This window comes from Clytia hemisphaerica, unplaced genomic scaffold, assembly GCF_902728285.1.
Source record: "Clytia hemisphaerica strain Z4C2 unplaced genomic scaffold, Clytia hemisphaerica genome assembly, whole genome shotgun sequence".
NCBI classification, from domain to species: Eukaryota; Metazoa; Cnidaria; class Hydrozoa; order Leptothecata; family Clytiidae; genus Clytia; species Clytia hemisphaerica.
This window is the reverse complement of record NW_027103519.1, coordinates 234,867-260,466: the sequence shown is the minus strand read 5'-3', so window position 1 is coordinate 260,466 and position 25,600 is coordinate 234,867. Positions and strand designations below refer to the sequence as shown.

Genomic DNA, 25,600 nt, shown 5'->3' with positions numbered 1-25,600 from the left:
CAAAATGACGGAAAAACATCAAATTATTTAATGGACAAAAAGAATACCCCTGACACCATGCCTTCTACGACATGGTAAATTTTCGAAATCCGTTGATATCCCTAGACACTATACCCCCACGAAAAGATATTACTGCAGTCCATTCGCACATCTGCGTCTAATAATAATGAATACTGTCCAATATATTTCCCTTGAAAGCTCGCATCAAAAAAAAATATAGACCAATATGGAACCCCACAAGTAAAATCGAATTTAAGTTTGGTACTAAATTCAAAGCTCCAAGTGACACCCCTGTGTCTCAGACCTACTAGGACCCCCGTCCCACTGAAAAATTTGGTCAGGTTTCTTCCCCAGTTGAATACATATTATCAGCCCTTTTTACGCTGGCCCTAATTAACGCCGGCCCTTATTACGCCGTAGCCTGATTTTGGGCTTACGCCAATTAGGTTCGTAAATAACGCCAAATTTTGTTAGAATAGATTTTATGCTTCAATTTACATTAAAATACCATTTTACAGTAGTAAACTGTTGAAAATTCCATTGAAAATCACTGATTTTTGCGAAGTTTTAGATATAGAGTAAAACAATGGATAATTTTTCGTCTTCGAATTATACCTAAAATCCTTTAAATAGAAAAAAATGTTAAAAATTAACGCCACTGTTAAGTAAAATTTGCAAAATTTTGGCCCTTTTTACACCGACCCTTTTAACGCCGGCCCTTATTACGCCAAGGGCCTAAAAATAACGCTTATAAGGGCCGGAGTAAAAAGGGCCGATACCATAAGGTATCCAACAATTTCAACCTCACTGAATGACTTAGATCTCATCCTCATTTAATATTCAATGGAAAAAGTGCACTTCCATAACGATCCCACTGCCGTTTATATCCCCATTGGGATTTCAATAGAAATTTTCATCCCACGGGGGGGAAGTTACACCTGGGCATTGAAACAGGGAGGTTGAGGGTAAGTCAAAAAGAAGTTCGTTTCTATAAAGAAGCCAATTTTTAAGGTATATTGGATAGCATTCGTGTCAAGCTTTCCAAGAAGTTATCTCTACACTTATCCAAAGACTTGATCACAAAAAGTCTCAATTTCAAAACCCATAGGACTAAATTTATGAGCCATCCTTTTGCAAATACAAAAAAGTGGAAAGTCGTACGGGAGTTGGGATAGGGCTAATTCAAACACTCCAAAATTGACCAAGCTGCTACGAGATTTTTTTCTGCTATACACATTTTTTTATAAGAACATTCAAATTTTACACACAAAATCAATTAAAGTGTTCTTAACTTGTTCTTAATGTTTTGACATTTGAAGCCTTATGTTCTTATATAGTTTGTTCTTATGAAGTAAACGTGTATTAGGGCTTTTACTGAGAGGTGGACAAACTCGCTGTAACTCGTTTTGATGTTTCAAATCAAATGTCGGCAAATACTTATGCGAATACGGTTTCGTCAAAAAGCTTAAAACCTTGGTTATAATAGGGTTTATAGTAAAATATTATGAAGTGTGTATGTTTCTTCATTTTGGCAGAAACAACAAACGGTGTGGTGAATGGCAAAGGAGCCTGATCATTGAATGAAGTTTTGTTGTTTTGTTCCTGTTGCAAGAAGCTTCAAACACAAATAACATCTGCACATTTTCAGCATGTTTTAAATTGCGTCTAGCAGTGAAAACAATGAGTTGATTATTCATACAGCATATTATTAGTTCACTCATGCATAGCCAACACTCAAACAACCAAATTAGCAACAAAGCGTCTTGTAAATTCTTCAAAAGTTCAAAATATATCTTCTTGATTGATGTAGAAATTTGGTGAGTGAAAAATTTTTATTGGTACATATTTTAACTAGAAAATTTGTCACACTGACAACCATTTTTGACTGAAGAGTTTTTTTTTTTCAAGGTGTCAATCATGAAGTTGTTTAGAACTTTGAGTTTACTTGTGGTGCTCTTTGCACTGGCACACTGCAAACCGGTCGACGAGGACCCTGCTCCGGCTCCAGGTTAGTGTCATTTGTTAACAGAACAACATTCCAAGAAAGTTTTTTGATATCATCAAAGGAAAGAACTGATGAACAAGTCTTCTTAGATCAAAGTATTTTTAGAATCCAGGAAAGAACGCAAAAGGTATCTTATCAATTTGCTGAAAAAGAGTTACATTTCATTTTGCAATATCTTCATAGTTGATGAGAAGAAAGACACAGTAGAGAATACAGATTCAGCCCTCTCCGACAGCCCTATCACCGATCCTGCACAATCACCAGAGACAGCAGAAGCTGAAAAGCGGGCGGATGGTACTGACGCAACCACTACCACCACCACCACTACTACCACCACAACAACAATGGCTCCTCCCACTACTACTAGTGAGTAATCTTTTATCTTATTTTAGAAAATATATTAGAAAATTAAAGAAACTGGGGTTGTGCCGAGCCTTAATGTTCAATACCTGAAAGCCTAAACTATTAGCCACTCTTGTGCACAGGGCATAATGTAAAGCCCTCTTCAACATCCTGACAATCTAAGTCAACAGAAAAGCCCATTTCTTAGGGCGAAATAGAAAATGAAGGTTCATAACGCTTAGGTCAATGAAAACTAACTTTACCTCATGTTTGTTTCCATAGCAACAACAGCGGAGCCACCAACAGCGGGAGTTGATGAACCAACAGTCGAAGGCTCTGATAATAACACCAGAACCATGAAAGGTGAGTGACACATCCAATCGACAAACTAACAAGCTGGAAACGAAGCATGAGAGATAGTGCAAGCTAAACCGATATCTATGGGGTATCACAATACTAGAAATTAATTAATAAGTGAAGATCTCATTTATTTGTCTCTTGTATTCCTATGTTATGAATTCATGCATAGATGTTTTTTGTAAATAATACGCATTTGTTATTGTAGGAACTACTTTCCACGTTGCTATTTTGGACAAGAGTGTTGATTATTATGACGAAATGAAAAACAACATGCACGATATCAACAGACACAAATACCTCTCTGATGTGAGTATGGTCTATTCGAAAAGCTAATCATCCCTATAATAACCCACCTAAAACTGATTTTTTGTTGATGTAAGCAATAAGATAACCTTCGACGCATGTCCATACAAGTTTACAGCTTCCGGAGCCAAAAACGAAAATTTGAACAAGCACATAGTGTCTCCTTTTTCAAAAAAGTAAAGTAAAAGAATCTTTTTTTCAGATCAAACAAATCTACGATGGTTACGACGACTACAAGCAGGCTGTCATCATCAAATTCTCGTAAGTAAAATAAATCATACCAACTCCTACATTTTGTTGAAATGTCAATGTATTCTTGAACACCATTATTCTCAATTAATGACCAAATATATTTTAGTGATTTTTTCATGAAATAGAAATCTTCTTTTGTATTTTACAGATCACCAAAAGACGAAAAGAAAAGCCAAAACCTTCCTGACAGGTAAATTGAAGTTTAAGCTTGGTTATTTTGTAAATTGTCTCGCAAATTTTACAACAATCTTTGTTGACAACATCGTATTTTGTTGATTTTTTGTTGACAACTAAGAAATTACAGGTCTAAATAACGAATAGACATAAACTTACAACATGAAATCTCTTTTCTTCATTAGTGGAGTGGTCTTGGACTTGTACCTTCGCTTCCACACCGCTGGCAAACACTTGGTCAAGTTGACAGATGCGTTGAAATCAGGAAAATTGTTGACTCACGATGTACACCCACTCTTCATTCGTGCATGTAAGAGCATTTTCGTATATTCTATTGGGAAGAGATAAAAGATCAGATACCTGATGATCTTTCTAACAGCAATCTTTTTTACATCTTCCTTTAAAAGAAGAAATCATCGCCTCATTAAAAAACCTGGGTCACTTAGTATCCGCGGACATGGACAAGACCGACCCGGGTGATTTACTGAAAAGGATAGAAAATATTGTAACAAGACAAATCACTTAGATTACAGTCATTGAACTTTGTTTAAACTACTTTCTACCTTTTAATTAGATGTTGCTGAGCCCACTGGAGCCGTATGTACACCAGACTGTAAAGTACAATGTTATTCTTACTGTGACGCTGGATGTTGTCATGTCAATATTGTTCAAAGCATCAACCTGCCAACACCATCACCTGTCGAAGAGTTCATTCAAAATCAACAAATGGCCTTGAAGACCGGTCAAACTACACCAAAACCATGCGAAAACGAAGAATGTAAACAAGGTGACCAGCAACCTATGATGATGCCAATGGGTATGTCCATGCCAGTTCAAATGCCATGCCAGGGAGCTGCCTGCCAACCAATGATGCCAATGATGGCCCCACAAATGCCATGTCAAGGAGCTGCCTGTCCACCGGCCATGCCTGCTCAAATGCCTTGTCAAGGAGCTGCCTGCCAACCAATGATGGCTCCACAAATGCCTTGCCAAGGAGCTGCTTGCCCACCTATGATGCCTCCAAGAATGCCATGTCAAGGAGCTGCCTGCCCACCAGCCATGCCTGCTCAAATGCCTTGTCAAGGAGCTGCCTGCTCTCCTATGATGCCTGCTCAGATGCCTTGCCAAGGAGCTGCTTGCCCACCTATGATGCCTCCAAGAATGCCATGTCAGGGAGCTGCCTGCCCACCAGCCATGCCTGCTCAAATGCCGTGCCAAGGAGCTGCCTGCCCACCAATGATGCCGATGATGCCACCAATGATGGCTGCACCGCAAATGTGTCCACCTTCTTGCAGCCAAATATGTGCTCCATCTTGTCCAAATCAATGTTGCGGTGGGGGAGCACCAAGACCAGGACGCTAGATTTCATTAAGTCTATTATTTATATTATTGAATATTGGAGGTTTTCTAAATTAAAATGTATATACGAAATAGATCCGTCGTATTTTTATAATAAAACAACAATAGATTCGTTTATTCTGCATTAAAAAAAAAATGGCATGACCAGTAGCGTGGGGCGGGTCGACCGAAACTAGGGAGGCAACTTTCGAAAGTTTGGATTTTGGTGCCCCCTTTTAAAATAAAATATCTTTGTAAAAGTTACGCGAGGGAAACAAGCACAGAAATTTATGGGTATATTTTCTCTTCTTGGCCGATAACTGCTAACTTTAAGGTGTAAAAAAGCAAAGGAGAGTGAAAATTAGTAATCAAAGGCACTTTTGTCTTTTGGCACCCCCAATTGGCCGCTTCCTGCCACTAGCTACTGATTTAACTTGCATCCATGGAAACAAAAAGTGATTTTTAAAATTATATCCTCAGAAAATAGGTGCAATGTTTAAATAGATAAGATGATTTTTAGTCATATTTTGGCCATGAATAGTATGCATATATTGGTGTGATGACAGCCATAATCAGCGAAGACAAAAGGTTAACTTGGTCATTGTCAAAAACAGGGCTTCCTGAAATGAACTCTGTTGTTCTCGATGGTTGAGAAACAACTTTTTTGCGAAGTGAACAAAAGCCAGAATATTGAAAGAAGGCTCCAAGTAAGGAGTCAACGATGCTCCCAAAAAGTCCAGCATAAAATGTCAGTCTCAAAGCATGATACTGCGTCTCCATATCAAAAGTGTCAGATCCAACAAACAATTTCAAACTTAATAAAAAAGCAAACCCTAAGATAAGACCACCAAATGCACTGGCACAAAGACCAACAAGTGTGATACCACCGTTTGTACCAACAGGCACCTTTTTCCATGTTGTTATTAACCTTGGCTTCATAAATGCTGCCACAGTTCCTATTTCAGAAGCCCACGTGTCACCATTACAACAAGCCAAAGTGCCCAGCATACTTGACAAAAGACACGAAGCTGTAAAATCTCTTGAAAAATTGATAACTCTTTCTCCATAACCTACTTCACTTAAAAACAACAATGATATGACGGACAGCATTCCACCGTTGCAGAATACTTGTACCATGTTTCTTCCACCACCTTAAATGAAAAAAAAAATCAATTCACAATTCAAACATAAGTGCTTTAAGGGGAATTATGAGGCATTTTTCATGTTTCTAAAAAACTGATATATCCCTGTCTCAGATATCAAGGAGTCCGAAATGGGGAATTTCCCACTCAACACATATCTCCAAACCACAAGAAGTTATCTAGCACTCTGGGGTTTGTACAGATTCGATGGTTCAAGGCGAAAGCCCTTGGGCGAAAGCAAGTGGGGATAGCAGTGACTTTGAAAGACTTTTTAATCAGCCATCACTTTGTTGTGTGGATCAATTTCGCTTTGTTTCTGACTTCGATGGAGTTAATTCTAGAAATTCGTCCTGCGTTTTACAGCCAGAAAAGTGCAATTTAGCTCAAATTTGTTGCCCTTTTTCACTTAAGTGTTCCCATTTCACATGAAATAGTCTTTTGAATACGTCTTCTTTCGACAACAATCAAAATTTGGACAGCAAACCAATGGTATATGGTCCAGAGAGACTTTAAAGTTGCCATGGGTAGGCAGTAATCTTTATTACTTTAAAAGGGGCTTCGGGTCGTGAAGGTTGGATTATACCAAAACCATCAAAAATTGTCAAATATAGCTCTGAAACTGTAAGCTGATAAGTTGTACTTCACAAAATGGCCTTTTTCGGCCTATTGAAAGAGGTCAAAAGCTCACCAGGACCGTCTTTGCTTGGCAGCATGGCGTTGAACGACAGAAAAAGGTGATTTTCTCGGAAACTTCAAAATGGTCAATTGCACAACTCTTAACAAGGATTGTGAACTCTAGCAAAGGATTTGAGCCGTCAAATTTTCCGAAGAGTTTATTTTGTTGTATGAGCATGTGGTGAATGGATCAGATTTTCGAAAGACTTCTTATTTTGTAATTTAAAGAGCCGATCTGTTTGACTGGAGGGGCTGAAAATGACATTTTTACCTAAATTCCCAATTAAAGTCACTAAAATATAAAATCTAAACTATCTCCCAAAATTCTAATTCACTCACCACATGAAACTACATTTAATGAGAGAGTTTACAAACTTTGGGCTTGAAATAAGATTTCCTGGATTGCCAGTCCTTGTTAAGGGGGACCATGGTTTTTCGCTCATTTTTGACGGTTTTTCGGCCGGTGCATCATCAAAATGTCGGAAATGTAATTTTTTCCCAAAATACTTTGTTTCACACAGAAACACATCACTGGTCCAAATTTGAGCCAAATTGGACTATTTTTTGGAAAAAAACCCTTAATTCCCCTGGTACCACCTTAAGTGATCACAGGCATTTAGGTTGACTTCTCCACACAAGAATTAAAGCATAGGATATTTTGAAGAAGGAATTATACCTTCTTTGAAGTTTTCTTCTATAAGCCTTTTCCTGTCTGATCTCCATTTTGTAAAAAATGATGATGTAACAAAAAAGGTCAGCAGACAAACAAATGATGAAAGATTTGCAACTGTTGTCAAAAATCCAACAACTATTGCAGAAAGTGATCCAGAAAAACTCAGTGACTTTTTATCATAGCCTCGTTTTGACGTATACACTGACACAAGTGATGCCAAAAATATTCTGGTTGTCAAATTCTTGAAGTCACAATGAGTGAAGATGTAGTAGCTAGAACGAATAAAAAAAATTAATTATAATTTCAAGTTAGGCTTTCCTCTGAATGATTCCGAAACAATCTTTGTAAAATCTTTATTCTGCTACTACCTGCAATATCAAGTCAAAGTTCTGGCACACCGGTTTATATTGAATTACGAATGGCTAAACTGTAGTGTTTGTCTGGTCTCTGGTGTTTTTTCTTTCTTTGTTTCTTTTTTCTTAAGCATTTTATTCGAGCACTGGATGGACCCACTGGACTGAGTTATGGCCGGGTTTGAACAAAAGCTGGCCCGCCTAGTTGGCTCGGGCCATTTGGCCTACTATATGGCCCACCTTTTGGCTTGCTTATTTTGCTGAATAAGCAGTTTTTAAAAAAGCGAGTAAGAGTCGATCGTCGATATAAGGGGAAATATATGAAATTTGGTGCTGTACAATTCAGCCAAGTCTAAAAAATACTTTCAGGGGTCCCTATTGAGCTCTGGGCCAAGTCAAGCTAGCGAAGGAATGACATCCCTGAGAAGTTAAAACAGCGCACAGCTTGAAGTTGGCCCAGTGGTATAAGGCGTTCGGTCCACGCACTAGCGATTCCCGTTTCGAATCGGGTCAAAGGCACCTCTAAAATCTTTATCCAGGTTTTGATATTTCATGTTTTTTTGGGTGTAGATTCTGAAAAAATAGGTCTGAAGTCCTGAAAAGTTGACGGAGGGGCGCTACGGGACGGTAAAAGACCCGCGAAAGGTACGCTGCAGGACGTCCACGTAAGGATGATTTCCAGGCTGTACGGCGTTTTTAGCCGGTCAAACTTTCCGTGAGGCATCTCTACCGATTGGAGAACAAGTCTGCAAAATATCTAAAACGTAGCACCAAAATTGAAGACACAGCGCCCGATTAGATTTTGCCTTTAAATCGGTCTGGACTTAGACTTTTTTAACAATCAGTACAGCGCAAGACTTTCTGTAAGGACGATTGCCGGGTCGCACGGGTCTATAAATTTCGTAATTTTCCCCTTATATCAACGATCGACTCTTACTCGCTTTTATAAAAACTGCTTATTCAGCAAAATCAGCGAGCCAAAAGGTGGGCCATATAGTAGGCCAAATGGCCCGGGCCAACTAGGCGAGCCAGCTTTTGTTCAAACCCGTTATGGCCAGTCGGTTGTGGCGGTCTGGTTTTTGGATTTCCCGGTGAAAATTAAAAAAGAAGTTTTCTCATTTGATAGCTTGGTAAATACTGTGTGTTTCGCTTTTGATACAAATAAGCATGCATAATTATGTTTAATATGCTATTAAATTTGAGATCCAATTTCGATTTAAAAGCCTACTCGGTGCGAAAAGGAAATAGTGCATTTTTTATTTCATTAACTCAAGTCATATGACTTTGGAGGTTTGGTGAAATGATGGCCGAATTGCCGTCGCATGTTTTGTCAGATAGTTCCAAGTTAGAGCAGTTGACGGTAGCCATTGAGAAACATATAAATTCCCACCATTTTAAAATTTACGACTCTACACGCAGCGAGTAACTCGCCAAAAATACTCGTGCAACTAATATGAGATTCTAAAATGTAAACTACGTCACAACCACGGAGCACTGACTTTTAGTTTTTTATGACTTGTTCTCACTCGTTTGGTTTCCGTAATAAAAATAGAAAGTCGTTATTGTGAACTTTTAACTAGTCTGGAGATCCATACTCTCTATTCAAACTTACAACACATAAGCAAAAATCCCATCAAAAGCTACTCATTGAGAGTATGGTATTTATGACCCAGTTTGAATTTGTTTACATTTGGTTTGAATTTCGTGCCAAAAAAGCCGTTGATAAGGTTAGCCAATCAGATTCGCGCACTTCAAATCAAAACAATAATATCACGTGGATTCAACAATTGTTTAACAGCCAATAGAATTCTGCGGACAGATTTGGCATTTACAAAAATACCCGGTTACTCTGTTATTTCTATCAAGATTTCTACATTATTATTCGTTTCAACTTAATGCTATACTTCGAAACCACACGAACAGAGTAGACGGGTCTCCCAACTAACTTTTAACATGCTTAAAATCGAGGTACTTCCACTAACTGGTAGAGTAGAGTTGCAAGCGGAGCTGCGTACTGTGAGATCAGGTAATTTGCATCAGTGGAGGCTAACATGCATAGCCCTAAAACGAATGACCTGGCTGGTCCTTAAAATACAAATTTAAATCAAAACAAAAATGGAGTAGAGCTACGACCAGAGCTGCGTGGTTCATTTGTTTTGAAATTTTGCAGCTTTGGCCTTTGATTGGTCAGTCATCAGTTGGGTGTTTAAGATAAAAACTGCAATTATTATTGCCGAAAACGGCAATTCTTTCAACGATGAAATGCTGAATCAGCAGAAAAATAAAAGAATAAATAAATGAAAATTGCCGTTTTCGGCAATTATTGCTGTTTTTGGAAAGAAAAGTTTATTTTATTATTGAACACAGAATCATTGGCTAAGAGGAAACCCAAATTTCACGAGCTTGTAATTAAAAAAGTTAAATTTCATATCAAATTTTAATGTCAAGGACAGAGATAGAACAAGGCTTTTTTAAATGTGCGTTATCCAGCTCCGCTATAACATATCCCTGATGCAATTTACAATTTTCAAACACCTCGAACATCTTTGCCCTTATAAGGACAACACATTTTGCTGATTCAGCATTTCATCGTTGAAAAATTGCCGTTTTCGGCAATAATTGCCGAAATGAGCAATAATTGCCGTTTTTATATTAAACACCCAACTCGCCATTTGAGGGCTATGCATGTTAGCCTCCACTGATGCCAGTAGACCTGTTCTTGTTCCTGAGACGATTCTGATTGGTTACGAATACAAACAGCTATTTGATTGGTTCACACTGCTTAGAATTACGTCATATTACTACTTTTATAAATGGTACCCTTCATCCAGTGGTAAGTACTGAGAGGCTTCTGATTGGTTCATGAGTTGTGGAACGACTAAAACAAGCAATCAAATTTTGAGCCATGAAATGTAGTTGATTTACAGAGATGTCAGATTCCCAAGGTTCCAAAAGTTCCCAGATACATAGAACGCAAATTATCATACACAGATAGTGATAAATGGCAGGTTCCCAAGGTTCCCAAATACATAGAACACAAATCTCATACACAGATAGAGATAAATGGTGAATAAAATCTGGTGAAATGTGCAGTACGAATTTGATATTTCTATTATTTGATTAGCAAAAACTTTATACAGAGTTATTCTCGCCAATGTAACAAAAAATATGATTAATAAAATGAAAAATATTAAGAATGTAGCCTAAATTTATAATATATAAAATAAAGAAATAATAAAATAATAAGTAATAAATAGTAAAAATCAATTTATTATATACATAAATAAAAATCTAGATAAAAATATTAGCCTCTAATCTAAAAACATTACCTCCGTGGAAAGGGTGTAATCTGGCATTGATAGTTAGTCGAAGGAAAGTAAACTCGAGAAGTTGAGAAAAGCTGAAGTGAGTTGTGAAATTGTTAGAGCTTGACAAAGGTTTAATAGGCGCAATTGTGGGTAAAAATAAATAAGATAATGTTTAAAATTTTGAATATTTTAATGTGAATGTTATGGTGGAGTTGATGGTTCTGGTGAATGTGATGGTAAAAGCTGGTTGTTTTGGTGAATGAAATGATGGAGTTGATGGTTCTGGTTAAACAATTATGTCTTTCTTTGTACTTATTTTTTAGTTAGAATGTATAATATCTAAACGAAAAGAATAAGATATGAAATATAACACAAACTAGCCGTAATATAAAGCCGTAGTCCTACATCTCCCCCCAGATCGTTAAGTCACAACGTGAGGAGCGATCTAAAAAGTTAAATTTGATATGTGATCAGTCCCAAAAAAGTTCTAAAAAGGGTATTAGATCGCAATTCAAGTCCTTGTCACCAATCAACATAAACAACAACAAGAGTTCAAAGTTCAATAAAGTAAAGTGCATCCAGTGCATCAAATACAGTTCAAACAAAACGAGAGTGGTGTAACAAACCAACAACTCAAATCCATGTGCAAGGCATTAAATGTCTTTGCATGAAGTCCATATAAACAGTCTCTTTAAGTTCATAAAAGCAATATCATGGATTGTGGTTGGTGTAACAACAAGTTGATGGTTCGTAAAATTGACGTGCTTTACGAACGCGGTTGACGGTTGACGTGTTGGCTGACATGGAGTTGTGACTGTCTCTTCCTTCGGAATGTGAGACAGTGGAGTGATGATAGGTGACCTGCTGAGTTCTTCTGGGGTGGGGGAAGCTGGGGTTTTCTCTTTCGATTGCTAAAGGTTCCTCCATTGATCTTGAAATTGCAGGTTCTCAAAGCTGATCAGGTCTATCTTGATGTAGGGAGGAGTGTCGCAAAGTGCAGGTCCAAAGAGGATCTGGGCTGGTGAAAGCTTGCTGATTGGGTCTGGAGTGTTTCTTTGAGTGAGTAGAGCCCGTACCATCTTGTCGGTGTTGAGGTTGCCATCTTGTCCGACATTCTCCATCAGTAAACGCTTGGTTGATTTGACTGCAAGTTCTGCTCTACCATTTGATGATGGAAAGTAGGCTGATGATACCCTGTGGCGGACTCCCCATCGTTGTAGGAAATCTTCGGTTTGCTTGGTGTTAAATTCAGGGCCACCATCACTAGCAACTTCAACAGGTACACCGAAAGTTGAGAAGAGCGAGCGAAGAGCATTGCAGAGACCTTTGGAACCAGAGTTGCCTTCAGTTGCTTTTATGTGGCTTTGTTCCGTCCAACCTGATAATCGGTCAGCTGCTACAAAGTAATACCAGCCACAAAAAAGAAAGTCATCACATACGATACCCTCAAAGGGTGTGGTCTAGATCCATGGTTCAATGGGTGGTTGTCGTGGTTGAGATGGAGCGATCTTGTTGCATGGGGCACATCTCATTCTTGTCTCATTGATATCGTTAGTGATACCTGGCCTGAAGATAGCAGATTTGGCTCTCTCGTTCATTGCAGAGGTGCCTTGATGAGCTGCGTGAAGGGATTGAAGAGTTTCCTGGCGTAGATTGTAAGGGATATGTCCCAAGTGATTGCACGGATGTTGGAAGCATCCAAGACGTATAGAGCTGTGAGTTCAGCGTTGATATCATCGTCTTCATCTGAGTCGTCTTCATCTGAGTCATCTTCATCTTCTGGGTTGTTGACAGGACTCCGTGATGTAGCGTTTGTGAAATGATTGGACTTGCCTGGTAGATGTTTGATTTTGAATCGCCATGGCAGTGTGCGTTGTTTTAATTTGAGGAGTCTTGTGTTTGAAATTTTGTTAAGGGTGCGGTCTCCAAGGACTTTTGAAACAACCAGCAAACCGTCGCAACCGAGAGTGAAGAATTTGGATTGCTTTAGGGCATAGACGATGGCGAGAGCTTCACCTTCCACCGGGGCGTACCGTGTTTCAGCTGGTTTAAGGAATCTTGATCCCGCCAGGGTGATTTTTCATCCATCTTTGCAGCAGTCTGGTGCCAGTGATGTGCAATCGCAGTGTTTTTGACATAAGTAGAAGCCAATTCCTGTCTTGGACCAATCAGGGCGAAGGCATGTCGGTTTTTGCATATCGAAAATTTCTACGCCATTCTTGATTGCTTCAATGATGATGTCTTTTGATGACTGGAAAGCAGATTCGAGTTGGTCGGACCAAGAGAATTGTGACTTTGGGCTGAGAAGTGGTTTGAATGGGGCCATAACGTCTGTCAATTTAGCGTAATGACCAACTTGGTTAACTAGCCCAAACCATAACGAATGTCACTGAGCTTGGTGGGTGTGGGGAAGTCTCTTATTGCTCTGAGAAACTTCTCAAGGGGACGGATTTCGCTCTCGGTCACTTCGAATCCTGCGAATTGGACTTCTCGCTTTGCAAACTGGAATTTGGATTCGTTCAGCACGATGCCATTTTCACCAACAAGCTGGAGGAAATCAATGACTCGCCACCAGTGATCAGAGAGTTCATTATCCCACATTACGGTGTCATCAACACACTTTTACGTGTGGGACGTCCTTGATGATCTCATCGAATCTCCTTGCATAACCGTCTCAACTGGCTAGGAATCCGTTCTGTATCTGAATCTTCCCAATGGTGTTAGAAATGTGGTGAGATGACGGTCGTCAGGGTGAATTTGAACTGAGTGGTAACCATTCCACGCATCGGTTACAGTCTTCCATGTCATGGGTGGAATTGATTTGGCTTGCTGGAAAGGTCGTTGGACGTGGTGGGTTTCACGCAAGCAGTGTTTGTTGAGGGTAAAAGGTCAACTGTTCTTCTGGGTTTACCATCCGGCTTACGTACAATAATTTGGAACCTCGAGTACCCCCAGTGCGATATGGTCCTTGATTTGCTGTTCAACTTCAGCTTGCCAGTGCAGTGGCACTGGAATTGGTTTGTGGATAGATGATGGTGTAGCACCTGGGTTGACGTGCAATCTGATTTCAGGGCCAGACATGCCTGGGAGTTGTTGGTGAGGGCACTTGTTGAATGTTGATGCTGCATAACGCTGGATTAACCAGTCCCTCATCTTGTTGTTATTCTCTGGCGTGGCGTTGAATGGGAGCTTGTCTGGACGGCTTGGAGGTAGAGTACGTTTAGGACAGCCGCAAGAATTCTTCGTATGTTCAATAGCAGATATGTCAGCTGAACCGATTTTTGGGAAGCCTTCTGGGATGATACCGAGTTGGACACAAGCATAACGTGAAAGGTAAAAGTTTCCAGCGTCTGATATATGCCATAACAGGAGCTGTGTAGGAGTTTCCATGAATGTCACGGCCCTCAAGTCGTAAGAATATTGCGCCAGAAATGTTTATCTCTTCCTTGTTTGCTGTTGAAAGTGTTCGTTTCACAGGGAAGAGGTCACGGTCAGTGAAGCCGGAGTGATAGAACTCTTGTTGGCTCCATAAACAAGATTGAGCCCCAGTGTCTGTTACAACAGTGACAAGTGAGGGGTTTACTTTAGGACATTCAACCTCAAACTTTTCATAATCGTCCTTGTTCACAGAGAGTTCAAGTTCAAGCGTTGGGTGTTTCACAGATGAGGCTTTCTTCCATCCGGTTGTTGTGAAAATGTGGTGATCAAGGAGAATCGTTTTATGTTGTCGGGTGTTGGCGCTGACCTCAAGGTTATTGCTTGCAATTATAACTACCCCGGTTTCGTTTTGATGATCTTTCCTCCTGTCTGTTGTAGGTGGCAGGTTATTGGAAGGTTTTCGTGGGTTTGCTTGCTTCCAGCATGGCAAGCAGAGAGTTACTTCTATCATCTTGCGTTGACGTTTGTTATACGTAAATCTATCAATCTCAGTTTTACAGTTCTTACACTTTCTTTTGTCAGTTTTATTTTGTCTAATACCAGCATGCTGGATTTGTTTGTTTAAGGCATCACGTACCATCTCTTTAGATTCAATAAAAGCAACAGTGTCTTCTACACTTTTGATATCAAGATCTGACCATCCGAGTATATCTTTTCCAATATCATCATCAGATAATCCCAAAATTAAAACGTCTTTGACGATTTCATCAGTGAAGTCAACTTGCGAACATAGTCAACATAATGTAAGCGCACGTGGCAGCTTTTCCATTGATTCTGGCATAAAAGGAGCAAACGTTTTCTCCATGGTCCTGCCTGATTGAAAGCAAATCGACAACAAATCAACAACATTCCACTGAATCGTATGGTGTCCAACAAATCCAAAGAGAAAAAGAAACTTGTGAAGGACATAAAAATCATGTATGCCAACGCAGACCAACTTACACCTGAGAAGATAAACGAACTACAAATCCACGCGCAGAAAGAGAAGCCGCATATCATTGCAATCTGTGAAGTCAAAACAAAGGTAGGTGGGCTAAAACGCATACACGAATACGAATTCTGCGAGTACACACTAGTCAACCATACAAGGCGAACCCTAAAAATATTTTTGTTTCCGGTCCACCGGGTGACGAAAAAAACACTCACCCGGCCGGCCGCAAAAAAAAATTTTTTGCTAAATTTTGATCCCAAAACTCGATTTTTTAAAGCACTCGTAGAAGTTAAAATGATGGTCTTCTTTACCTTAAATCTGTAGTAACTTGACACCGCTACAGGCTTCGGCATAAGAAAAATTCACGTGTGATCATCGCATGCCTAGATTTTGATTTATAGTGGTTTAGGCGTGCGATTATTTAAATACTTAATTTTCAATATTTATCGTTTATATTTTCAATTGGGTTACAATTATCTCTAAGAACTGGACACTCTCTTTCATTTTGAATATTTATCTTCAATTACTAAAGGCTCCAAACTGTGAATACGAAGTGAACTTTTTTGAGAAAAAAGTAGAGTGAGAGAAATATTTCCCCAATTTTTTAAATCCTCACTTTATGAGTGTTTCTTTTTATTTTACTCACAAGTCAGCATGATTCCTTTTATAAAAACAAAGCTGTTTACTTACTGAAAAGTCCCCACTTTGTGAATGTTTCTATTTATTTTACTCACAAATCAGCATGATTCTTTTATAAAAACCAAGTTGTATATAAAAAAAGTTGAGTTGCAAGCAAGAATTAACAAAAAACAATGCAGGGTTTAGTGTGAGATGAATAAAATTTCATTTCTATAACAATAATCAGGATAAAACCTTCATACCAAGTGATTTCTAGGCGTGCATTTTACAGTAGCATATAAAATATCACGTGCGATAAATCACACGCCTCAAAAACTGATTCACGAAAGTTTTCCAAACAAACAAACTAACCCTTACCCTAACGATGATGTACGAAAAAAAATGCGGCCGGGTGACGACGAAATAAACTTTCACCCGGCCGGTGGACCGGAAACAAAAATTTTTTTCGGGTTCACCCAAATACAGATATGTACATAGGACGTGGTATTATAATGGCACACAACTCCATCAAGCATCTGATTGTTAAAATCTCACCGGTGCAGTTTGAGGAAGCCTGTACTATCGAAGTCCGTCTCGCCGACAGAGATTTGTTAGCTTTTGCATGTCTCTATCGTAGCCCAACGAAAACAGATTCATCTGAAGAAAACAATGCAAAGCTCAACTCGTTCATGAAGACTATTGCCGCAGACAAGAAATACTCTCACAAATGTTTGATTGGTGATTTCAATTTCCCAACAATTAACTGGGAAAATTGGACCACACCGCACATCGAACAGAGTAAGGAAGAGCATTTTCTAGATGCAATCCGTAACTCCTTTCTAAATCAACACGTGAATGAGCCAACACGTTGTCGAGGAACTGATGACCCATCTACGATTGATTTAATCTTCACGGGCGAGGAGAATCAAATTTGTGACTTACAATATCTAAGCCCACTAGGGAAGAGCGATCATAGTGTTTTGGCTTTCACCTTTGCTTGCTACACTGAGCGCAAAGTTAACTCAAAGCGATATGTCTTCAACGATGGTAATTATGCTGCAATGAAACAGTCTCTTGTAGCACATCAATGGCAAGAGGGATTACTCAATGCAATGGACATAAAATCTGTAGAGGAAATTTGGCAATCATTTAAAAACAAATTATTACAGCTTAGAAATCAATTTGTTCCATTGAAAGAATTTGATTGTCAGAGCTGGAGGAGCAAGGGGTCTATACCAATAGGAAATGATCTTCAAAGAGAAGTAAGCGAAAAAAATCGATTGCAAAGGAAATGGGCCCGAGCCTTGTGTCCAGAGGAAAAGAGTCGCTATCGGCTTACATATGTTACATCACGTGACAGGGTAAACCGGATGATGTCGCAAGGCCATAGAACATACGAACGAAACATATGCACTAAAGCCAAAACGAAACCAAAGGTCTTTTGGTCGCATGTAAGAAGTAAGATGAAAGCTGCGACAGGTGTTTCGTCACTTCTCGAGTCACCTAAAGACAAGTCATCGCTACGTCACGAAGACCACGAGAAAGCAAACATTCTCCAAAAACAATTCTGCAGTGTCTTTACCATCGAGCCTGAGGGAGAACTTCCGGAATTTCCACGAAGAACAGAACAAGATATTGCAGACATCATCATAACTAAAGATATGATAAGTAAGAAGATCAAAGATCTGGATACAAACAAATCTTTTGGTCCTGATGAAATACATCCAAGAATGTTGAAAGAACTTGTTGACGAAATTTCCGAGCCCCTTTCAAGGCTTATGAATAAGACAAGGGGTACTACCTGAGGATTGGAAGGTTGCTCACGTCACGCCCATCTTCAAGAACAAAGGCGCGCATAACTTGGCCATCAATTACAGACCAGTGAGTTTAACATCCGTGGTTTGCAAGCTGATGGAGTCGATATTACGAGAACATATGACAAACCACCTGACAAACTTAAACCTTTTATCAGATAAGCAGTATGGCTTCATCAGTAGACGTTCCACTGTTACTCAACTATTGAAATATGTCGACAGGTGCTGTGAAAGTATATCAGACGGAAAAGTTGTAGACTGCATCTATTTTGATTTCGCTAAAGCATTTGATACAGTGCCTCATCGTAGGCTTTGCAAAAAGCTAGAAGGGTATGGCATAGTTGGATCAATAAAGAACTGGATTTCATCGTTTCTGAGTAGAAGAAAGCAGTTGGTAAAAGTAAACCAAGCAAAATCCAACATGGATAGTGTATTAAGTGGAATACCACAAGGAAGTGTCTTGGGCCCTCTACTCTTTGTACTGTACATAAATGATCTGCCTGACAAGGTGATTTCGGATCTGCTACTTTTCGCAGATGATACAAAGATCTTCAAAGAGGTAGTTTCAGTCCATGACTCCCTTGCCATACAAAGTGATATAGACACACTCGAAAAATGGTCCATTGATTGGCTATTACAGTTCCATCCGGATAAATGTCACGTTCTTACAATCGGCAAATTCGTAAATATAAAACACGCTCATCCGTATCGTCTTGGTGATATTCAGCTTGAGCACGTATTTGAACAAAAAGACCTGGGTATATTGGTTGATGCTGAATTGACATTTGAAGACCATATAGCCAATCAAGTAAAAAAAGCCAACTCGATGCTTGGTGTCATCAAACGAGGTTTCACCAACTTAACTACAGAGATCCTCCGTACACTATACTCAACATTTGTCCGACCACACCTTGAGTACGCACAATCAGTTTGGTCACCAAGATTACGTAAACACGTCAACCTACTCGAGGGAGTGCAAAGACGTGCAACAAGATTGGTCCCAACGTACCGCAGCCTTTCATATAGTGATAGGCTCAAAATTCTCGGCTTACCAACACTCAAATTTTGAAGACGTTTTTGTGATATGGTACAGGTTTACAAACACCTCCACTACTACGATAAAACAACAATACCTGACAAGTTGAGTATACGTCCGCGTCCAAATCGAAGACACCCCCATGAGCTTCTACCTAACTTCGCAAATGACGGTTTCCACGGACCTCAAACGAAATCCTTTTATTACAGATGTGTGCCAACCTGGAATAGACTGCCGAGAAATGTCGTTTCAGCAAAGTCTATAAAGACCTTCAAAGAAAACCTCAACGATGCATGGGAAAACCATCCCTCAAAATACGATTCAAGAATAGTGTAAAATAAGATCGGTTAGAGGCCCACTGTGAGCCTAGCTTGTAAATCTGTATAATAATAATCAGCATCTGTTGCAAAAACACCAGAATCGAAAAATTCAAATTTGGAGACTTAGGGCCACCGTTTTCGACTGGTTACCACTCGTTACCTCGTTACCACCTCGTATACCACTCGTTACCTCTTTTAGTAACAACGTAATTGCACTATCACATGTCCAGACGATCTCAATCGAACGGAATCGACGATCGAACCAGTCAAACCAAATCGAACGCAATCGACCGATTGAAATTCGATTGTCGAATGCAATCGAATCTCAATCGAACGTCAAAATTTTGGGTATAATATTTGATTGGTTCGATTGTTGTTCGACTGGTTCGATCGTCGATTCCGTTCGATTGAGATCGTCTGGCTTTATTCTTGCAGCTTTCCAACATCCAAGCTCTCAAACATCACAAGCCGAATGAAATTACTTTCGATTTCCCGTAGAAATTATGCGATGAACAATCCAGGGGTCAATGAATCGACGATCGAACGCAATCGAACGCAATCGAACATCAATCGAATCTGAAAATTGCGGTAATATTCGATTGAGATTCGATTGCGTTCGACAATCGAATTTCAATCGGTCGATTGCGTTCGATTTGGTTCGACTGGTTCGATCGTCGATTCCGTTCGATTGAGATCGTCTGGACATGTGTCAAATGTTTAGCTCTTTTCCTTTCCTATCTTTGAACCTTAGGAACCTTGGGAACCTGCCATTTATCTCTCTCTATCTGTGTATGATATTTGTGTTCTATGTATTTGGGAACCTTGGAAACCTGCCATTATGTCTATCAGTGTATGATATTTGTGTTCTATGTATCTGGGAACTTTCGGAACCTTGGGAACCTGCCATTTATCTCTCTCTATCTGTGTACAATATTTGTGTTCTATGTATTTGGGAACCTTGGGAACCAGCCATTTATCTCTCTCTATCTGTGTACGATATTTGTGTTCTATGTATTTGGGAACCTTGGGAACCAGCCATTTATCTCTATCTGTGTATGATATTTGTGTTCTATATCTGGGAACTTTTGGAACCTTGTGAACCTGCCATTTATCTCTATCTGTGTATGATATTTGTGTTCTGGGAACCTTCGGAACCTTGGGAACCTGCCATCTCTGTAAACCAACTACATTTCATGGCTCAAAAATTTGATTGCTTGTTTTAGGGGTTTCCACTGAGGGTGCATGTCACTAGTCCGACACTTTCTAGTCCGACAGTAAAATAGTCCGAATCTAAAAAATAAATTTACAATTTAGAAGTCTTTTTTTCCGACGTCACTTTTGTCCGAAAACGAAAGATTCATTTTAGAGTGTCGAATGTTGAATAAGGGTTTTTCACTGAAATGATATTAATAAAAGTTCATTTTGGTGGCATTTTGACATAATTCGAAATAAAGGACCAATCAAATTTGCGTAAAGATAACTTATAGCAAGAAGAATGCACCACCTTTAAGGGTTCCTTTTTGCATGTTCAGAATTACGCTATAAGGGTTGTAAATCACAAACTTTGATTCCAGTCCACCCCTCCCCAAAAAAAGGGTTGTAAAAACAGCTTAATCCAATTTCTTGACTCTCGAAAGCCTAATCCTAATAAGCTTCCCAAAATTTAAGAAAAGTCGGGTTTAGGGCCCCAACCTCAAAGTCAGAACTTTGGATTTTATAAGCACGTGGTTGCTTTTAAAAGATGTGCCTCCTCTTTGGCGATTCATATTTCGTTTTATATGTTTTTTTTGACTGGTTGTCGGACAAAATTATTGTCGGAATACTGACGTATTTGTCAAATCCAACGTCGGCCATTTTACTGTCGGACTAGAAAGTGTCGGACTACTGACGACCTCCCTCCACTGACTCATGAACCAATCAGAAGCCTCTCAGTAGTACTCACCACTGGATGACTCGCTGATGCAAGTTAAGTTACCCGACTTTATGGTAGTTCTTGCAACTGATATACATTTGTTTTGCAATTTTGTTGCTTTGGTTGGTCAGGCATTTGATGGCTATGCAAGTCTCCCTCCACACACTGATCAAGACCCGATCAGTCGAACTAATCGAACCGATTTTTTAATCGAACTAATCGAACCCGATCGAACCTAATCGAACGATTAGAGTTCGATTATCGAACTTAATCGAACCTAATCGAACACTCACAATTTTTGATAAAACTCGAGTTCGATTAGCTCGATGAGTCGTCAGGTGATTAGTTCGATTAGTTCTATTAATTTCGATTAGTTCGATTGGTTTACTACGGATTAGTTCGATTAGTTCGGCAACTTGACCAGTGTTGGGTTCGATTAGCTCGATTAGGTTCGATTAGTGCGATAAGTTAAACTAGCGACTAGTTCGATTAGTTCGATAACTTGCCAATTCATTAGTTTGATTAGTTCTACCAACGGATTAGAATAGGTGGATTAAGAACTCATAGAAAACACTCCTCGTTAGGTTATCAAACTTTTTTACGAGTTTGCTAGCAATTAAAACTTGATTTTTAAGTTGTAAAAAAGTTGTAAAAAATCATTACTTTCAACATTTTCATTGGTCATTACGTATCACGTGGTACATTTTAAATAAGAAAATGCACTTTTTTAGCCCTTTCTATCCAATGCAGAAATTAGCCAAATAATTTGAAATTTATTTTCCTAATTCTAAATACAGTCTTCTTTCACCAGTATGCAACCCATTCGTGACCCATCGATAGTTTCTTAGTTATAGACCATACGTTAATTTTCACTTATCTGAAGATTGCCATTGACAAAAAATTAAAAATTTACATTAAAACTGGTCTAGCGTTTGTTGATGCTAAAACTTAAGTGCAGGATTTAAAATATTTGCAAAATCATCAAAATTGATCGAATCATAGGACAAATTCGTTTTCGAAACTGTATAAATTGGAAAATTGTTCTTATAAAAACAATGAAAAAACTAAACGAGGAGTGCGCAGAGTCATTTACAGATTTTTCTTGTAACAATGAGAAGACAATGGATCTCTCTTGGGAGCAACGAGAGAAGTTAATCCACCTATTCTAATCCGTTGGTTCTACTAAGTTCGATTGGTTCGACAACTTGACAAGTGATTATCCCGGCCCGACGATGCTTAACTTCCGTGATCTGACGAGAACGGGTGCTTTCATCCTGGTATGGACGTGGAGCATGCCTGGAGTGCTTTGTCTGGCTATTTATACCTTGCTCGAGGCCGACTAAGCAGTCAGACAAAGTTCTCCGGCGGGACCGACTAAATACTTAGTCAGGCAAAGTTCTCCTGCGGGACCGGCTGGTCAGTCAGGCTAATTAGGCTAATTTTCCCGGTCGGACCGATTGAGGCCTCTACAGCTCTCCACAGCCCCCCATAGGCTTTCGGACCCCTTCGGATACCCTCTGCCTTGCTCTCCCTCAAAGCCACCACCTTCCATCAGTCATCCGAAGCCTTTAGAAGGCTTGGAAAGGCTTGAAACTTGGCGAAAATTGGTCAAAATCGGAAAAAAAATGAACTCCTTACGGTACCACCGCGGACGGCCCCTGGGGGTCCCGGCCGGTGTGCCGGGGGTCGGATCGGTGCTCACTGGTCAAGGGGGATGTGAGAGTACACGTTTGCATCAGTTTGGCTCCTTCAAAGTTCCTCAAAGTGCCGTCAAAAGCCGGCAAAAATTGCCAAAAACGACCTACTCAATTGAGAATGTTACACCCCTTTCTCACCAGCAAAATTCGGCCGCCTTCGGGTACCACCGTGGACCGGCCCTGGGGGTCCCGGCAGACGTTCCCGGGAGTTCTATTGATGTCAACCGGCTATGAGGGATGTGAAGGTACTCCTCTGCACCGGTTGGGGTGCTTCAAAATTCCTCAAAGTGTCGTCAAAAGCCGGCAAAAATTGGAAAAATGGTGAAAATTGGTCAAAATGGGAAAAAACGACTTCATTTGGGTACCACCGTGGACCGGCCCTGGGGGTCCTGGCAGGGGTTCCCGGGAGTTCCATTGGTGCCAAAGGGTCAGGGGGAATGTGAAGGTACTCTCCTGCACCGGTTGGGGTGCTTCAAAGTACCTCAAAGTGTCGTGAAAAGCCGGCAAAAATTGGTAAAAATGACCTCCTTTGGGTACCTGCCCCGGTTAGACCAAATCTGGCCTCTACAGGCCTCCACAGCCTACCACAGCCCTTCTCATCCTTTCGGATGCCCTCTGCCTTGCTCTCCCTCATGGCCAGCACCCTCCATCAGTCATCCAAAGCCTTCAAAAGGCTTGGAAAAGCTTGGAAAGGCTTGAAAATTTGCGAAAATTCGTCAAAATTGGATAAAAACGGTACCGCCGCGCACGGCCCCTGGGGGTCCCGGCCGGGTGTCCAGGGAGTCCGACTGGTGCCCACCGGTCGGGGGGATGTGAGGGTAGACCCCTGCACCAGGTCCTTCAAAGTTTCTCAAAGTATCGTCAAAAGCCGGCAAAAATTGTTCTGGCTCGCTCCGTGGACCGATTTCGGGGCCTCCCGGACACCAAACGGGGGTCCCTGAACGGTCCCCCCGACCTGGGCCGAAAAGGGTGGCACACATGCTTTGCATATCGACCGGTTTGGATGTCTGGGAGGTCCCGGGGGTCTCGCTATAAAGGGATTTCCGCATGCCCAAAAATCGCCATTTTGACCCGCTGGACGGCCCTGTCCGGGTCAGGACCGGGCCGCCGGGGGTCGTACGGGTCGGGACTGATGTCTTGCGTCCATCCCAACCCATCAGAACATTAAGGAAGGACGTCCGGCTTCAGGCGTGCCCTTAAAACCGGAGATTTAGAACGTTGGCATTAACGGTTTTCCGGATTCGTTCCGGACTTTCGCGGCTGGAATGGTCGAAGGCACCCTTCTACTTTGCTCTCAGACCGTTTTCAACGTTAAGAAAGGCTTACATGACTTTTGGGGGCCTCGAGACCGAGCTATGGTTACGGTACTCTTAAAAAGGGCATTTCCGGACTTTCCTGAACCAGGAAAATCCGGTATAATGCCCCAAACGACCCAAATCGCCGGTCTTTATGCCTTGACATCTTTTCCACTTTTCGAGTTCATTATAACAAGCCTTGCAGGAGCCCCCAAAGCTTGCAGAAAGTCGCGAGTTCCGGAGGCTTGCCGGGGAGTTCCGGAGGGGTCTGAAAAGTCCGGAACACCCGGATGGGGTTGGGCCACACCCAAGGAAAGTGTGGTCCAAATATGAAGCATAACGGACTAGTGGTTGGTGAACTAGAGGGTCGATAGACGTCCGGCTACTGTGGCTTCGGGTGTGGCTTACTTCCCAATTCTATGCTAAACGCCCTATTTTCACTGGCTGTGACGTCATTTTAAGGCTTTCAAATACAGACGGAAATATACTATGTAGGGAATCAAGAAATTGGTTTTGCTGCGAACTAATCGAACAATGTCTTGATCGAACTTAGATCGAACTAATCAAACAATTCGATCTAATCGAACTAATCGAACTATATCTTGATCGAACTAATCGAACCATTAAATCTAATCGAACTAATCGAACTATATCTTGATCGAACTAATCGAACAAACTCGAACTTAATCGAACACTCACAATTTTAAGGAAAATCTGAAAGTTCGATTAGTTCGATTAATCGAACTCTAATCGTTCGATCAGGTTCGATCGGGTTCGATTAGTTCGATTAAAAAATCGGTTCGATTAGTTCGACTGATCGGGTCTGGACACACTGATGCAAGTTTACCTGACTTCACGGTAGGTAGTATGGGTTTTATACTTACTGCCTTTGTGTTAGCCCCCTAAGAGATAGGGCAGGGTCCTACCAGGCTACTAGAGTGGGACGGACAGAAAAGGGGAGGGTATCATTTTCATACAGCTCATATATCGTCATCCCCTCACAGCAATTTCACTACGTAGACACATAGTATAGACTATTTATAGATATTGAAGCAAAGAAAGGACAGAAATTCGTACCTGATTGATGCCACTATGATCACTCTAAATACTCCCATTTCCGAATCTTTTTATTAAGTCATCATGACTATTCCTGTTGCATACAAGGTGAGTTTTAGTTTGAGTTTTAGTAGATATAGACAAACAGTCAACAGCGGGACACTGTATCTAATCTTACGACGTCCATGAATCGAGAGACACTGGAAGAAGTAAAGGATCCTGAGGCAAACATTTTCGTCACTCCAATAACGTCGCGCAAAGTTGAATGTCGTGTTCAGCTGAGAATAAGCATCTTAGAGCTTTCAACTTTCACTTTCATTTTTGCGTGTTGATTCAGTGTATACTCACACGAACCAAAATGAACTTAGCGTCATATTGGTAGCGTCATATTCAGATTCGTAGCGTCATATTCACTTTCAAATCGAAAGTGCTATCAAAAAGTGTTCTGGCCAACTTGGATCAAACTGTATGTGTTCCAATTATAGAACGGACGGATGCCACACCCATTGGTGACCTTTTAAAGAAAAAATGAAGTTTATAGCTATTTCCGTTCCTGAG

The 25,600-nt window shown here is 40.4% G+C and overlaps 2 protein-coding genes across 2 annotated transcripts; one reads left to right on the top strand and one right to left on the bottom strand.

Annotated features, from left to right (window-relative positions):
* Window positions 1-1,729: 1,729 nt before the first annotated feature.
* On the top strand, window positions 1,730-4,919 carry LOC136799353 (uncharacterized). Its single transcript, XM_067056061.1, has 9 exons — window positions 1,730-1,817; window positions 1,909-2,008; window positions 2,189-2,371; window positions 2,630-2,710; window positions 2,913-3,013; window positions 3,213-3,271; window positions 3,411-3,452; window positions 3,622-3,746; window positions 4,011-4,919. Exons 2-9 carry the CDS (start codon window positions 1,918-1,920, stop codon window positions 4,796-4,798), a joined length of 1,470 nt encoding a protein of 489 aa, XP_066912162.1. The 5' UTR covers window positions 1,730-1,817; window positions 1,909-1,917; the 3' UTR covers window positions 4,799-4,919.
* A 311-nt stretch (window positions 4,920-5,230) lies between these two features.
* LOC136799355 (transmembrane protein 19-like) lies at window positions 5,231-25,303 on the bottom strand. The gene is made up of 3 exons (XM_067056064.1): window positions 25,064-25,303; window positions 7,268-7,536; window positions 5,231-5,925 (listed from the first exon to the last, which is right to left on the bottom strand). Exons 1-3 carry the CDS (start codon window positions 25,099-25,101, stop codon window positions 5,291-5,293), a joined length of 942 nt encoding a protein of 313 aa, XP_066912165.1. The 5' UTR covers window positions 25,102-25,303; the 3' UTR covers window positions 5,231-5,290.
* Between the last annotated feature and the right edge of the window lie 297 nt (window positions 25,304-25,600).

Bases quoted from the DNA above. Each gene is read 5' to 3' on its own strand.
- LOC136799353 (XM_067056061.1), top strand. From the start codon at position 1,918: ATGAAGTTGTTTAGAACTTTGAGTTTACTTGTGGTGCTCTTTGCACTG. The intron at 2,009-2,188 runs GTTAGTGTCATT...ATATCTTCATAG, and splicing joins GGACCCTGCTCCGGCTCCAG to TTGATGAGAAGAAAGACACA. The intron at 2,711-2,912 runs GTGAGTGACACA...TTGTTATTGTAG, and splicing joins TAACACCAGAACCATGAAAG to GAACTACTTTCCACGTTGCT.
- LOC136799355 (XM_067056064.1), bottom strand. From the start codon at position 25,101: ATGGGAGTATTTAGAGTGATCATAGTGGCATCAATCAG. The intron at 7,537-25,063 runs GTACGAATTTCT...TATTCGTTCTAG, and splicing joins ATCATAGTGGCATCAATCAG to CTACTACATCTTCACTCATT. The intron at 5,926-7,267 runs GTATAATTCCTT...TTTTCATTTAAG, and splicing joins AGAAGAAAACTTCAAAGAAG to GTGGTGGAAGAAACATGGTA.